The sequence below is a fragment of the Temnothorax americanus genome, unplaced genomic scaffold (assembly GCF_048541705.1).
Source record: "Temnothorax americanus isolate GAGA-0224 unplaced genomic scaffold, ASM4854170v1 Scaffold30, whole genome shotgun sequence".
NCBI lineage: Eukaryota > Metazoa > Arthropoda > Insecta > Hymenoptera > Formicidae > Temnothorax > Temnothorax americanus.
This window is the reverse complement of record NW_027509443.1, coordinates 281086-297575: the sequence shown is the minus strand read 5'-3', so window position 1 is coordinate 297575 and position 16490 is coordinate 281086. Positions and strand designations below refer to the sequence as shown.

At 37.1% G+C, this 16490-nt stretch overlaps 3 protein-coding genes across 18 annotated transcripts in view; 1 reads left to right on the top strand and 2 right to left on the bottom strand.

Annotated features, from left to right (window-relative positions):
• Positions 1-4981, top strand: part of Cno (adherens junction formation factor afadin) — a 46711-nt gene extending 41730 nt beyond the window's left edge. For all 16 annotated transcript variants that reach the window (XM_077412363.1, XM_077412362.1, XM_077412364.1 and 13 more), the window contains 2 exons: positions 479-591; positions 692-4981. In XM_077412363.1, the coding sequence (XP_077268489.1) occupies positions 479-591; positions 692-968 (390 nt within the window). In that variant the 3' untranslated portion in view covers positions 969-4981. The remainder of the gene's footprint in view (positions 1-478; positions 592-691) is intronic.
• Positions 4982-5267: 286 nt separating this feature from the next.
• Positions 5268-13545, bottom strand: LOC143900734 (uncharacterized). The gene is made up of 5 exons (XM_077412393.1): positions 13172-13545; positions 11805-12026; positions 10401-10550; positions 10076-10295; positions 5268-9271 (listed from the first exon to the last, which is right to left on the bottom strand). Exons 1-5 carry the CDS (start codon positions 13385-13387, stop codon positions 8958-8960), a joined length of 1122 nt encoding a protein of 373 aa, XP_077268519.1. The 5' UTR covers positions 13388-13545; the 3' UTR covers positions 5268-8957.
• A 960-nt stretch (positions 13546-14505) lies between these two features.
• On the bottom strand, positions 14506-16102 carry Rpl31 (ribosomal protein L31). Its single transcript, XM_077412407.1, has 3 exons — positions 16028-16102; positions 15368-15595; positions 14506-14690 (listed from the first exon to the last, which is right to left on the bottom strand). The coding sequence occupies exons 2-3, from the start codon at positions 15586-15588 to the stop codon at positions 14540-14542; spliced, it is 372 nt and encodes a 123-aa protein (XP_077268533.1). The 5' UTR covers positions 15589-15595; positions 16028-16102; the 3' UTR covers positions 14506-14539.
• Positions 16103-16490: the final 388 nt, after the last annotated feature.

The following is a 16490-nucleotide window of genomic DNA, read 5'->3' as shown; positions in this document are numbered from 1 at the left end:
TAAGATTTTTTAATTTAGTTTATTTAATAAATTAATTATAGTATCCTTCAAGTTTTTTGTTTATTGTACATATATTAAATAGATTATTTATTAATCGTAGCTGTCTTGGATTACATTCCTATCGAGGTTCTTGCATACGCAAATTACGCAAGACATAATGTGCTGCTATATTGATATTTGGAGACTTTTTGGAGTCATTTATACCCCTGGGTTCCGTAAAGCGCATATGCACGCATTTTTTATAGTAAACGTTACGTATGCTATAGACAAATGCGCACATATATGCGCTTTGCGGAACCCGGGGTACATTAATTTATATTAGACAAGTGCAAAAGATTATCCCCGATTTCAGTAAATGTTGTTATTGATGTTGCACAGTGTGTTCGACAGTGTCGACAGTATTATATGTATATCAATATATTGGCAAATACATATATATTGTAGATATATATTCCATTATTCTCAATTGTGCTTTCAGAATTTTATCAACGACGCGGAGAATTTATTAGTCTCTCCCAAGACACCAGAAGGGTCCGGGACTTCGTTTACTAGCGCCACCCCCGGTGTGATCGGGGCTCAAGAAGTCTATAAGTAAATTTTTGTTGCATACATATACACTTAAGATTTAAAGAGTTACTACTGAATAAGCAAGTCCTTTGGCACAAGTATGCTAAACAATTGGTTGTTTCAGGGATCCGAGGCAAAAGCGACTAGCGGAGAAGCAGAAGCAGCAGCAGAACTCACAGATTGGCGCGGTGCCGGAGAAGCTCAGCTTTAAGGAAAAAATGAAAATGTTCGCGATGGAGACTGGCGAGGACGGCACGCCGCGGGATAAAGTGAAGATCTCGCGCGCCCAGCGTGAGATCGACAACATCAGCAGTCCACTTAATTCTAATAGTAACAACAACAATAATAACAACAACACTACCACCACCAGCGGCAATAACACCAATAACAATAGGACCTAAACGTTGCATTCTTATTTTCACAGGCCTTAGCAATTAAGATTGATCAAATATTTTTCGAAATATTTAGGACGCTTGGAGAAAAGTTATGATTGCGAACTACGAATTGAAGAAGCACGATGTACGTGAAGAGGTAATCTTTCCAACATTTACGTTATTTAGCCAAAAGACATCATTGTCTCGCTGCTAACATAATAATACATCTGTAGATATATATATCTCAATTTTTTACAAGAATAACAATTATTTAATTGAAGGCGCTATCGTTAGCAAAAAGTAAAAAAAGTTTACACAACTTACATTTATCTTTTTTATTCGAGAGTTCGTATCATACATAATAATTAAGATTACCGAATTTCTGCCTTATTTTTTCCCCCGAACGTCCTAGATACTTTGTCGTGCGTTTTCCGCTCAGATAAAGAAAGAGACATACAGAGAAATATGTATACCGCGTATAGTTGGAGTTCCACAAACGATGCATTAATCAAGTTTATTACTAATGATACTACACGAGGGCTACTTTGCATTCAGAAATAGAATGAATTCGATTAGCCAGCGGCGACTCTTCACACAGCGTTGAAGTACAAATAGAAGCTTTTGTATAGCTCTTTGACCAAAAATGTTGTGTGTTCTGCGAAGAGAAGGACCAATAATAACGTAACGTTGCGGACGTACTGCGTTAGTCGCGACGAGAAAGGAAGCTGTCCGGCCGTTCTCGTACGCGACGCGTAGCAATATTCCTGACTACTTCCGGACCAACATGATCTTATTATATGATAAAGTAACTGATATAATCTGTCGAGACTAGTATGGCATAGGATAAAGGCTCGCGAGTACTAAATAAGCTTTTGAGAGGCGCGGATTGTTTCGCGAGGGTAGCTCGCGAGTGTACATAAGGAGGAGACAGACGGTAGGCCGGGCAGCATGATTATCGTACACTAGTTTTATATTTATCTCTCGGCAGTAGAAGATTCTGATATATACATATTTAAATTGTACCACTCTATATTTACACACTTATGCCATTATGCACTTAACAAAGTACGACAAAGTAGCGAAGGTAGATAGAAAATAAAACGGAAAATAGAAAAAAGAGAAGGGGAGAATATGTTCGCACGAGCGGGAGCGTATGTGCGTATAAATGAGAAAAATGAGGAGTGCGAATATATAACGAAAGATTTATATTTATATATAACTACCTGTCCCAGCAGTATAGACGGCACTAGTTTAACTCTCGTATTAAAGCTCTATTTTGCGTAGAGTTCGAACGAGAGTTCTATTCCTCATAGAACTCGAATGACGGCCCTACCATTCTGTAGAACTCTGACAAAAGCTCTTAGAATACAAACGGAGGCTCTACTTGCATAGAGTGTAGAATAAACGCGTTACGCGATATGGATAATGCAACCATGATGAAAGATTCTTATTTTGACGTGTCCCCATTCGTTCCATTGACAATTTCTGAGGGAACCGAAATCTTAACGCGATGCATTATCGATATTTTATTGAATTTAGATGGCGAGAAACCAAATTTAGTTCTTGCTAATCTTCGAAATATGATTAAGAATTGTTTTTCTTTTGTTTCATTAGTAGTACTTAGAAAGAATTGTTTTTGTATATTAAGCTTGTTCTTACAAAAGCCATCTTTTGCTAATGTACAGGGTGAATCACTTAAGATGTTTATCGCAATATATTCATCACTTATATATATATATTTTTTATACAGATTTATAGAGCTAATTAGCATTGCTTATTTTTATTAATTGGTTAATTAAGTGCTTATATTTACTTTGAGATGTATAATTGAGGATATCATATATAGAGATATAAAATAAATCATGGATTGTTTGCAAGATTTATATTGTAATAATTAATATTTTTATTATATACGTATAAAAATATTAGTGCAACATAAATTTTAGCACATTACCGCAAAATTCAATATTTATTTTATATTGAATATGAAGAATCACAAGAGAGGAGTGTTGGAACAAATTTGTGTTCTCAATAAAATGTTTCAACGTATTTTTATTATTGAGCGATTTTTTAAATTTACGATAAATAAATAAATAACGCACATAGGCGGCATTTTTATTTGTCACATAACGTATATTATTTCGCAATTTCTATGATCGTTAGTAATATATTGTAAAATTAAGAGATATCGATTCTTTTAAGAACGCGTAACTCTCGAATTGCAACGCGTCGCGTGTGATCAGCCGAGAATCGACATCTTAAGTGTCTCACTCTACGTAATCCCTCTGTTAAGCGTCTCAACGCTAAGTGATAATCAAATTGTTATCGTTAGGCGCGAGATTTGCTCGAAATGTTTCTTCGCGTAAATCTAAAACTTTTAAGTTTAATCGTATTCGATTTTTTCACACCTCGAGTATTTCGTGGATGTGGAAGCAGTATTCCAAAAAAAAAGAGAGCTTAGTGATCTAACGTGAAGAACAAAGTGTAGCAATATTAGGATGTAAGGAACAAATGTAGTAATTATGTAGTAACTGTACAAACGATCGTTGAGAATGTTTGTTGATTGATCTTGCGCGATAGGAATCGCCACGCGGGTCGGTCCGACTGACGCTGGAGAAGTATTTCACGTTCCACTCAGTGCTTCGATTATATTTGATAAAATTGTGTGACATTCCTCACCGTCCAAGTCTGTGTTCTGTGTTACGACATTTTACAAATTATCGGCTGCTTTCGCGTTTTCAACAGTATTCTCGGGAACTCCGAATATGTGAATGTGTGTGTGTGTTTCGAGTATTATTTGTAAAAATAATTTGTTTCCGACGTTTCTCTTTTTGAAATTCATGAGTATTATAAAGCTTATTTTCCGGCACCGAGATAGAGAGAAAGAGAGAATGAAAATGAGTGTGTGCACAGAATGCAATACTAACATCGCGTAACTAACAATACAATATTAATACAGATCAATACTAATATCTTCGCTTCCAAGAGAAATCATTCGCGTCTCTATTCTCATGTATAACATTCTCGAATTTGTCTGTTCAGCTCTGCTTGAGAAACAGAGAGGTGCGTTGCGATCCGGAATATCTATATATGGACGATCTCTAAAAAAAAAAAAAACAACAAGTGACTAGCGCTTTTACATTAAATTGTTCGCTTAAATAAAGCATTTAATTTTCTTCAGAAAAAATCTCTGCGATTAATCTCCAGCGATTTCAGTAATCGCTTTCCACATCCATAGAAAATGTCTTCATAAATGCGCTTTCGTCTTATTTATCTCTCTTTTTATATATATTTTTCTTATTTCTTTCGCGCGCTTATATGTCGAGATCCGATATTCCAGTCTTTATCATTCCTCCATCTGGGAACGATAGTGATAATCTTGAGCAGCTTGTTACACACCGTTGTGCGATAAATTTTGCTCGTGATCACAACGAATTTCCGCTTTCGAGCTGTACGCTGATTGTACAATTGTCGCGCGAGCGAGGTTCCATCGTCCGTAGTCTTAACTTTTTAGTTTTAATCAGCCATATCGTAGGTCAAGATCGACGTTATTAATAGCGACTAATTACTTTTGAAGAAAGGCTGTAAGGAGGATCATTCAAACGTATTCGTCGAGGTAAATTTTAAATTCGATGTTAATCAAACATACATGTATTAATAGATGAAAAAAAATCAGAGGGAGAGAGAGAGAGAGAGAGAGAGAGAGAGAGAGAGAGAGAGAGATAAATGATAAGAGATAATCGAAAACTCCCTTATTGTTGTGTATAGCGAGCGTATATATTTGCACTATATTTTGTAAAACTGTTTTCATAATCTCATATAGAAAAGAAAAGAGAAGAGCGATGATATCAGCCGTTAGGTTGACTAAACGCCGAGAGCGAATCAACACGTCACACGGGGATGTTATTAATATTACTATATTTTACTTATAGTACCGATTGTAATTTCGCAAAGTACAGTATATTTTTTAATTATTGTATCATGTAATGTTATTAGCGAAATACGATATTTGACGGAAAATATATGTCAGCTGTATTCAACGCTCGATACCTCCTTCCCCTTGTCTCTCATATTTCTTATTTATTTATTTTTCTATCGACGGAACGCGCACTGATATCACCAAAACGCATTTCCTTTCTACTGACGTGCCGAATAAAGTCCCGTAATATCATTTTAAAAAAGACGTATATTTATACATTGAATGTTCACACAAGATTAAGAGTGATTATATTTGGTTTCGACGTGTTTCGCTGGTTTTAAAAATATTGCAGTGTTCCGCTTTCGCGGAAAATATCGAAGGGTAGGATATATAATTTGCGAGAACTGTTTCTGCAAAAGAAGAGACGATTTTATTAACATTCATCGTTATAAAATACGTTGGATTGCAATGCATTTAATTCATTTCGTTAAGGCTATGCGCTTTTAACAACAACAACGATTACATTAACGTCGTTCCACTTTTAACTTTTGATACTTTTATTTCTTCTTTATATACATATATGAAGCGATTAACAGGGATCGATAATGAATTGAGTTTTTTTATTAGAGATTCAACGTTACCAAAGCTAATAATAGGCTACGTGAGCTTCTGGCAGATCCGATAGACTGTCATCAATAATATAGCATAGAAAATAGATTTATAATAAAATAAATAATATATAAGATTCTTTTTTTTTAATATACAATTCTTATAACTTACATTCTAATTGAGTAGATAGACTAGAATTTCGTAAATTGTTAAGCGCGATTAATTGTATCATTGCGGATTAATATATAGGTACGTATAACTATAAGGTGTTACATCTTCACTGTATTTCGATAAAAGATCAGATTAATTTCAAATGGATTTCTCATTAACAGAGATCATATTCGAGACGTAATTATCAAAGTAATACCTAAATTCAAAGATCAAGAAGATCTAGGAAGTGATTTGTTCGAAACTTTGTCGAGAGGGAAGATAGTTTCGAATTCATTAGGGAGTTGTAATTAAAATTAAAGTCTGCGAACACACTGTGCGTAGATTACGAGCTTTCAAGTCGTCATGTTCAATATACATATAAATGAAACGACGTTTCAGTATCGATTGTCAACAGGTGAGCGTACACGCACTTTAAAATACTCCATTCGCTTAACAGCTCGCATGCGTTGCATACGAAAAAAAAGACATTCAAAAGCGACGAACAACCGTTTCAACCTCGTCGATCCTCTCGGTAATCGTAATTTTATTCTTTAATTAACATTCTTAAATTAATGTGTGAAAGCCTCTTAATTATCACATCGAGCGATTGTTATTTAACCCTGTGCCGCTATGATAAACATTATTATCGGCATTGTGGAACGCACGTCGTTTTATGCCACGAGCTCACGGGCAATGATCTCACATTAAATTACACGAAGCGTGATTAAACTAATTGAGTAATTCGATTATAAGCGAATCGTTAACGGGTATTTCATATGCGATTGATTAATCAACGATTTTATCGTTTTATATGTAGCATCACATAAGGTTCTACGAAAGCGAAAATCTAGTATATAAAGAGACAAAAACGTGTCTCCTTATAGTTTACGCTTTACATTACATTCTATTTTGTATGTTTGGAAAAGCGAGGTACTAGTCGGTCGACTATGAGCGAAAAAGAACTCTTCTTCTCTCTACAACAATCTACCTGTGAAAAATAATTTGTTTTTTGTAACAATCTATCTTTAATATATTCTCTATATCAGCGAATCAAGGTCCAACAGGGTCAAATTATAAAAATCGCTGTAAATTTGCTTTTACTAGAACCGCCGTAAGGTGTAACCGCAATAACTTGCGTACCCCTCCTGAGAGACCTTCCTCTAATATAATCGATGTTATTTCATTAACAATTTCGCCGTAGATCGTGTGTCATATGTACATACATCTTATTTAACGCGCTAAAATCGCTGCAACAACATTTGAAGCAACTTATACTACATCAGCCTAAAAATTTTCCCCAATTCACTGATTAATTAATTCTCCCGCGTTCGTTTCTCTTTTCATTCCATAGGAATAATTGGGGAGTGGAAGATTTAATCACGTGTTGTACTTCACGATAAATCATCATTGGCAAGGCGAAACGTAAAACACCGATGTGTAACCGCTCAGCGTCGTCTCTCTATGATAATGATTATATTATCAAACAGTCTGGCAACACACACACACACACACACACAGTCTGGCAGACTTCAGACCACGGTCTTACATACCCGTGCTTCAGACGTAGGATACGTATTTGTGTTTGTCCTATATGTTGAAAGCGAGAGATTCGTGATAGTTATCGCTTTCAAACGAATGCCTGTCTCAATTAAAGACTTCGTTATGTTCAACTTATCCTAGAGCGATTAAGCCTATTCAATTCCATTTCCGTTGAAACTCGAAAATAAATAAGGACAGCACTAAGCTACTTAATTAAAAAGTCTATATTCACATCTGACATTTAGCGCTGAATGTAAGGTATGAAATATATATAGTGCTGAATATAGCTTCTCTTTTAATTCTAATTCTATAAATTCGCCGTATGAAATTAAATCCTGCAAACTTCCTTTCCGATCGGTTTCCTTCTTTTCATTTAGTATTATTTAAGATTAAATATCGCAGATCTTCCTTCTAGTGCTATATTCCAGGATTAATATCCTATAAATACTTCTAACAATACGTAATGTATAACGTACCGTGATTGTGGTCTCTCTCGTCTCAAGGTGTTCTTTCAATTTTGATTTTAATTATTTTCCTAGATCAACCTCTGGAGAACACACTGATCCTCACTACTCGATAGGAACATTCGTTATCGTTAAGAAACTTAAACTCCACTCCGCAAACCATTGATTTTTATATTTTAACAGGACGGAAAGGTATGTGCAAAGTATTATATCTCCTCGCTAGGCGCAATTCGTCATTTAGGCTTCTCAAATATATCATACATAGCTATAACACTATTCTTTAAACGAGTGCCAACTCTAAACCGTCGTACAAAATAGAGCTTCTAGGTGTTTTGAACAATTCCAGCTTTCAAATACGTGATATGCAAATCAACGAATAAATTTAGAAAAATTTGAAAACAAGTTACAAATTGTTCGATCGTTTCTAATTTTTTTGCCAAACCGGAAATAAGTATGGCTATTCTAAATTTGAGCTGATATTATCTATTACAGACAGTGACCTGACTCTTTAAAAAATAGCTTCTCCCTGCCACACACACACACACACATCAAAGGAAGAAATTGAAACTTTGTCAAAAAAAAGGAATTTTATACCACTTCAATATTCATTAGTTTTGTTACTTTAATCCTAATAAAATTTTAATTGTATAATTGTCTTCTTGATATTTCTTCAATTTCTTTTTTTCTATCTTACTTTTTTCAGATATCCTGCCTTTCTGCTTAGCGCATTACTTTTTATTTTCACATGGGGCTTATAAACAAACGAAAAGTCACGCCACTGTCAATAATTACGCCGCAGATTATACTACTCGATTTAATTATTACATATTATCAGCTATCACGACGAAGCTCGGTGTATCTTTGATTATCACTGCTTTTGCCAGCGGTAGCTGAACCTGGCAGTAAAACCTGATGACCGACATTTCATGGGAAATTACTGAATACGATCGAGTCGGGATAAAATTGCAACAGTAGGACACAAATAATGTTGCAATATTCTTCAATAATTAATCAAGTGCTTATTAACTTTATGATGACAATTGAGCTATATCATCGAGATGATATTTATAATTATATTGTTATGTTGAACTATATGTTACTTTTTTTGGAAACTTTTCAGAAGCTTTCCTAGAGATGCGTGTCAGTGAATTAATGAAAAGCTTCTGAAAAACATTTCGTTCTTCCCGACAGAAATATCGGTCATCGTGTTTCGCGTGTACGAAGTCTTTGATTCGCGATTGGCACGCGAAGGGTCGGCCTCTCTTCCTTTCTTTCTCCTCAGCGTCCGGCCCATCGCGCGCAAATACAGAGAAGGCATTTCGCACGGCCGTGGTATTATTGGCCGGAGCTGACGGACGTGGTGTCGCTGGCGGTGGACGCTGTGTCCGACAACAGAGGCGGTAACGGTGGCGTCAAGGGTTGCGCCGTTGGCCTCAGTAGCTCGTACTGTCTCCGCGACACCCGCACGGAGGGTGGCGACAGCACGTTCATGTTCTCGGGTAACGGGGGGAACACATTGTTCTGAAATTGACCGGACACGTTGCCCACCGGCTCGTAGTTCGCCACCACGATCACCTTGCCGCTTCTGCTGCACGCCTTGCCGACCCCGAAGTAACGGCTTCTCGCCCATATCAGCTGGGTGAAGTGACCTAGGAAAACGTTTCTTTGCATGAATTATTCTTCAATAAAATTAATAAAAAATATATATAAGAATGTATAAACCTACAGAGAAGAAAAAGAAATGTTAAATCAAAACTTGTATACTCGTATATACGCAACAATCTATTTCTTATAAGAATTTCAACTTTTTTTCTTGGTTGAACTATGTAAAACTTCGTTTAACTATATAAATGACTTTATTTAAGCAATTTTTCTTCATTTAAGGCAATATAATCTCATTCCAAGATTGTTGCGTATGTATATACGTGTACTCGTATGAGTATATAAAAGTATTGATTTGACGCTTCTTCTTTTTCTGTGTACGAATATGATACTAACAGAATATAAATTTAAAAAAATCTAATTAAAATACTAATACAACATAATAAATTAAATCAAACAATATAAAATTTATCTCCTATCATATTTCTAAGAAGACACTATAAGGCTGTTCTTCCGAAAACGTCCATGCTCCGATTTAGATGAAACTATGTGAACAGGTTCCTTTTAGATAAAAAAAAAGACATATACCAAAAGGATTTTTTGCGACTCTAAAGTTTAGCAACTTTTTTAACATTTTTAACTTGCTGCCTCCGCGCATACACTTTATACGCGAAACAAGATGCCACATGGGTTTACAACTTTCCACGCGTGGAAAGCGGTATATGTCTTTTTTATCTAAAAGGAACCTGTTTACAAAGTTTGACCTAAATCTGAGCATAGACGTTTTCGGAAGTTTCGCCCATTATAATCTTACTAACTTTAGATACTGTTATTTTATTTTTGTTTTTTACCTGCGTTTACATTGGCGTGGAGAATGTCCGGTTCCTTGAGAAAGTTGTACTGCCTCACGGCGGAATACCAGTAAGACGCGACTTCCTGTCCCGTGACATCGCTTGGTACCGCGCCACCGGGACGACAATAAAGATTGTGACCTACGTTCCGATCGTTCCTATAATAGAACGTGTTCGTGTGCGCCAGATGATTAGCCCACGATTGAGCGTACTCGCACAACTGTAACATCGAACAATAATGTATAAGTATCGTTTAAGTTCGCGGCATGTTCTTGGGTCGTTTTCTGTGTGTGCGTTGCCCTTTATATTACTCTTGATTTACTACCTGGGGTGACATGGTCAACGGGGGTGCGTTGTGCCGTTGCCGATAAACGTTGTGCCAGCAAAGGCACTCGGTGATGAATTCGCTGTCGCGCCAGTCGGTCTCCAAATCGCTGCTATCGTGCGTGATACTCATCGGTCGGTTGCTGAGTATCTGCAAAGAAAATCCATCTTGCGATACGCGCGAGGGGCACGCAATAAATCCATTCTACGATCTATGCGATATGCCGCACGCGATATCGTACTACTCCGTCCTCGGGTTTCGTAAGGCGCTCGCCTCCTTCGGGCCTCTAAATACTGGAGTCCGCGAATCTCGAGCCTTTCAAGTGATAAAAATTGTAGATCCTTCGCGAATCCTAGCGAATTTCGGGATTCGCAAATCTCTAAAACCTGAAAATCTTGCATTCTTGAATTTTTAATCTACACAAGTTGTACAATCCTTGAATTCTCAAATCCTGAAATCGTCGAGCTTGAGATTCGTAAGTTCTCTTAGGGGTTTCTGGATTCTCTTTGGATTTACATATAGAATTTTAAATTTCGAATTACTGCGCTTTTGCATCCTTAGATGTCTACATCTCCAATCCTGATTCTCTTTCTCTTTAAAATTTAAAGGACACTATGGTATTCAGCCTTCCGGCGCGAAGCATCGCTTCGTGTCTCCTCAGAAACGAACACGAAGGAAGCGTTGCTCCGCGAATAAAATTTTGTGCAAAAGACAAAAAAAAAAACAACAAAACCGAAAAATCGCCAAAACGAAAGTCAACCGAAAGTCCAAACAGACCAATTGTGCAATATCCTAATTGGATTTAGGAACCGAGATAACGGTGCGCCGCTCCTGACTTTAAAGTATCGACCCAAGTTCTTTGCGCGCGTGCTCCTTAGCTCTTTTGTGATTTCGTATTCCATTTCGAAAACAGTCGCACGTCAGATAAGCCAAGGACACAACGGAAATTATATTCCGCGAACTTGAGACACGTAATCCGGCGCGCAATGTTCGTTTTTAGCTTTCTACCTGGATTTACAAAAAACGCGACATTATTTGCTCTCTTACAATTATTTGCTGTCAACTTCATTTCGTAATTGTTTTCAAAATAACATAGAACAACAGAAAGATCATTTGACAATGCGGTATGATAATTTTCTCACATTTCTAGAAAGTATACTCAATATAATTATCCTACTGGAAACAATTAACGCAGTTTAAAATCCAAGTTGTCAGTTCATTAGATCATCCAACAATTTAAAAGCGATTCTCAAGACAAAAATACGCGCTAAAAAAAGAAAAGAACAGTACTTAATTATTAAATTGAGGATCAAGATCAGTCAAGATCGTATACTTTAAGATCATTACTTTAAATTGAACGAAATAATGCTCTGAGAAAGCGTATTCGCGATTTCTACCGTCTACCTTCTTCAGAAGTTTCGGCCGATTGTCCAACTGTTGTTGAGTCAGTTCATAGTTCATCGAAGACGTGGTGGCTACTACGGGATCGGCAATTCGCTCCGCTTTGTACAACTTGCTCTGTTCCACTCTTTTCCTGAGGTTCTCCAGAGCTGTTGCCTCCTCGCGCTTTCTTGAAGGCGGCCAGTTCGAGGTATGGATCATGGTGATTCCGGCACATGGTGAATCCTGACGGGGACGAAATTAACAAACTGTTGTCTCAGTCATTGTAGCTTCATTACGCGAATATAATTCGCCGGACACGATAAAAATATATATATATATATTTAAATTGAAAGTTAACTTTATATAATAAATTATAGAAGAATAAAGAAATAAGCTTTTATACATATCCGAATGGAAGAAATTAGAACAATTTTCCGCTTGTGTAAGCTAATGAACTAATTGACTCACTGATCAATTAAGGAACTTTTGTAGAGATACTGTTCATTATAATTTATATGTACGACTACGTCGGAGTACGACAAATCGACAAAAACCTCCGAGAACCTCTTTCGTTTCCCGAGAATCAAAAATTTCGATTTAAAAAATTCGTAAAGATACACGGGATTGATTAAGATAAACTCGAGAAAAACGTACAGAAGTGTAATGCGGTTTTCTGTCTAACTTCCAAATTATATAATTAGAAATAATTAATAATATAAAAAATATTAATGGACAAATATTAATAGATAAGTGTTAATTTAATATAATTGAACATTGATAAAATGAAGATAATAGATTAATAATAGTAAATATTCGCGAATTAATTATAACTGTGGGAAAAAAAATTGTAGATTAACGAATGTCGTGCGTAAAGTAGTATTGTTATAAAAAAAAACACGCGATATGTATAATTAATTATATTAATAAAACGGATTAAAGATCATCAAAGAGTGTAAACATTTATGTAATCTTGCGTAATACGCAACGTCGTGAGATATAATCCAAAATAATGCCTTTATCAGTTAAAAGAAATGATCGACACACGGTGAATCGGATGATGACGTAGATATGGGGAATGATTCTTTGTATCTCTCCTTCGTCTTTCTCCTAGATTATCAATTCTTAAGTCGAAAGAAAAGTAAAAAGGGTAAAAACCCTCTCTGCTTTCCTAAAATAATCTTCTGATCTTAAGACACGCAAGTTCTAGGCATGCCTCTCCTCCCGATCATTAGTATCGTTCGTGAATCTCTAGGTTCTAGCTTTATGCACAGAGTTCCTCGCACGAAGGAGACTACTCTTCCGTAGACCGTAAAACTCCTCTCCGAACGGAGAAGAGACGTGGACAGCCGCACGATCCCCCGTGGCCGTGGGGCCCGTCGAGGACCAACCTTGGAGTGATTGCTATTGGAAAAATTGAAATCCAGGTGTGCGGCCTGGCTGAGCAATCGTCGGCTCGCGGGGCACCGGTTGCGATTGATCATCTCCTTCTGCATCGCGTACTCGATGAAGTAGCTCTCGAACTCGGACGCGCTGTCGCGCTGCGGCAGGAGCTCCGCGGTCTCCTCCGCATTGCCATACGCGCGGCTCATCTCGCGCAGCTCCATCGCGGGCGGCGCGCCTCGCCTCGCACCACAATGCCGCGATCCACAACCGTGCCGGACCAGGCGCCTGGCGCATACTGGCCGGATGCCGGATTCAGCCCGCTCCAGCCGCGAGCGAGCGGGTACGTGAGTACCGCGGATACCGCACACTGCGGACGGCGGACGTACGTACAACGTATGCGCGCCAAGTTCGCCGCGCACGCGGACATCCGGCCTGCGAAATTCCGCCCGAGATGTTGACACGAGGGTCTTCTAATAGTTCGCGAGAGAATCACGCGAATCTCGCCCGATTGATCAATGTCGCCGATAATGAGATGCCATTAAAAATTGGACATGCATCCGAAGCGGCTGGTTGAGCGGGCCGTTGTAGCGTAAAATTAATATCAATTTTCTTTCGAAAGATAATAATATGAAATCAATATGTAACAAAGTACATTTTTGGTCATCACTGATGGTGCTATAACTATAATTATTCCTTTTTCTAATTTTTTGAAATTATGAGATCTGTAAATTGAAACAGTGATAACGCGATGAAATATTGATAAAACATTGATGCTTGATAAAATATTGACAGTTTGGTATAAGTTGAAATACTCGTATAACTTATATCTTCGATGCATTTTTAAAATTGTCGATAATATCAGCCTTCTCATAGCATAATAATTTGCGCAGTGTTTTCATCAGTTTTAGTAATACCTCGTCGAGAACCATCTGCTTGAGTCGATAATTCGGATAATTATGCGATATATAGTATGTAGTCTCGATTATCCTTTTTTGCGAATTATTCGTACGTTGCTAGTGAGATTAATAATGAAGAAGTAATCTTTCTCTCTTTCCTGAACGGTTACAATTTTCGATTCCCTGTCTAAACTAAAAAAAAAGTACTGAAAAAGAGAAATGGGAGCAGTAAAGCTATATTTCGAAAGAAATAGGTATCGATATAAGAAGTTTATGTATCTGTCACTGTCAAAGATATCGATACGAAGAGATTAGCTTAGATATTTTATTTTATAATATAATATAAAAGAATACTTCTCTCAGAAGTTTTCACAGAGATATTATTCTTATCTAGGATATGCGGATTCGGTATAAATCGTGTGATGAGAAGAATACCTTGCGAGTTCAGTTCATCGTTATTTATTATACAGAAATACATTAATCTTGGCTAGCATCCACATTCTCGGTTTGAAGTCCCTTGAACGACGAAACGGATATATATGTGACGAGGGTATACAGCTTGTTTGCAGAGTCCTCGTCGTCGTTCCTCCTCCTGCTCAGTCTTACACGAACTCTGAAGGGAACGTTTCTGAAAAGAGAAAAAATAATGTGTGATATATGACTAGAATAAGAACAGAAGCCCTATTCTCGAATCATTTTCATGAAACTCGCGTGCGAAATTCAATGCATTTCAAATAGAAAACGATGAAAACGATTCGAGAATAGGGCTCCTGTTCTTTATCGCCGCACTGGACTGCACTAAAACTTTCTATCTCGCTTTCACAAAACTTCCAATATATATCTGTTTCATTTTAAGTTCGGCAAAAAAAACAAGCCTATAGTTACGTGCAGTTTTCCACGATAAAATTGGAAGATACAAAGTTATATATTTTAGACTGACCATTTTTCTCATATATTCAAAAATGTTCAATATCGATTAATTAATGCAAGAATTAACTATGACTCTATTTTAGCACGGTTTTATTTTCTATTTCTTGTTCTCAATGTACTTTATATTTTTGGCACAAATTATTACGTCCAATAATTCTAATTCAAATTGCATCCGAATTATTACTCCAGGAATTTAAGCATGCCAACTTGAAAGCTCTTAGGGCCGATTTCACCGCCTCCGATTAAACTCACTCTTCGTCTCTTTCTAAGGGGAGAGTTATAAAGAGATGAAGAGTGAGTTTAATCGGAGGACCAAGTTAATCGGAGACGGCGAAATCGGTCGTTAGTTTTGTTGAGTTTTTATCGAAAAAATACCTGATGCCTTTTGACCACAATTGTTTGTTGAGGCGTGTGTCTATCCTAACATCAGGTGTTCCCATCTGTTTCTCCGCGAACTTCCTGATCTCCTTGATCGCTCGCGGAGCGCGTTTCTTAAATCCAACGCCATGAAGACGCTTGTGAAGATTTACGGTGTATTCGCGAGTCACCACCTCGTTGATCGCACTCTTTCCCTTCTTCTCAGAAGACTTTGCCATCTTTCACCTGCAATTATAAAATTATATCGTAATGACAAACTATGTACGGTCGTATGCAGACATAACCATATCCAAGCAACCAATCTCACGAAAAAAAATAAAATTTCAGAACAGAACAAAAATCTCGTCAATTGAGCAGAATGAAAACCGGCATGTATCTTACGATGGAGCAAAATTTTAAACGCTATTTGGTTCATTGTAACTTTGGACGTAACGCATCGTTGAACAAGTGTCACACCGAGCAGCAACAAACGCGATAAACGTCACGTGCTCAGCGCCGATTAACGGCCGAGGAAATCAGATGTGACGATTATTTCAACATTAATTCACGAGAGGAAGATTTACCGGATAATATTTTTGACAATCTAAACGCACGCAAACAATATAGAAAAGGATGTTTAAGGATTACAAATTACAATCTACAAGAAATCATAACTACCTCCTCGATGCACGGTTAAATGCGGAAAGAACTAGAAGACAAAGATAGACGATCTCACCATTGATGTAGCCACAGAACATTATATAATGGATGTAGAGAGGCGACTGGATATATCTGTCCGAGGCCGAGCTGTAGAACGCACCAATTGGCTGGGCCACTCCTAGGGAGCGTCTTACGAAGTTCCTGAAGGAAGCGGAGTCTCGGATGTTAAATTCAAGGATCGATGATTTTAGGGACGCACAGAACAATAAAAAGTTTTTTTATGATATTAATTTCGATCAACTCCGATTAATTTATCAAGTAATATTTGTAAATGCGGGTGAAATTATTACTTCTTTGTTGGTTGGGAAATGCGGAGAGAAAAATTAGATTATTGTGAATAATTAATATAATATATATATGATTAATTTTCTATATCTACTATTAACTTATTTTTTGTATAATTGCAATTTTTAAAAAAATA

Excerpts from the sequence above, each read along its gene's own strand:
- LOC143900734 (XM_077412393.1), bottom strand. The coding sequence starts at position 13,387 with ATGGAGCTGCGCGAGATGAGCCGCGCGTATGGCAATGCGGAGGAGACC. Across the intron at positions 10,551-11,804 it reads GGCCGAAACTTCTGAAGAAG|ATACTCAGCAACCGACCGAT; the intron begins GTAGACGGTAGA and ends TTTTCTTTGCAG. Across the intron at positions 10,296-10,400 it reads CGTTGACCATGTCACCCCAG|TTGTGCGAGTACGCTCAATC; the intron begins GTAGTAAATCAA and ends TCGATGTTACAG.
- Rpl31 (XM_077412407.1), bottom strand. The coding sequence starts at position 15,588 with ATGGCAAAGTCTTCTGAGAAGAAGGGAAAGAGTGCGATCAACGAGGTG. Across the intron at positions 14,691-15,367 it reads TTGTGGTCAAAAGGCATCAG|AAACGTTCCCTTCAGAGTTC; the intron begins GTATTTTTTCGA and ends TTCTCTTTTCAG.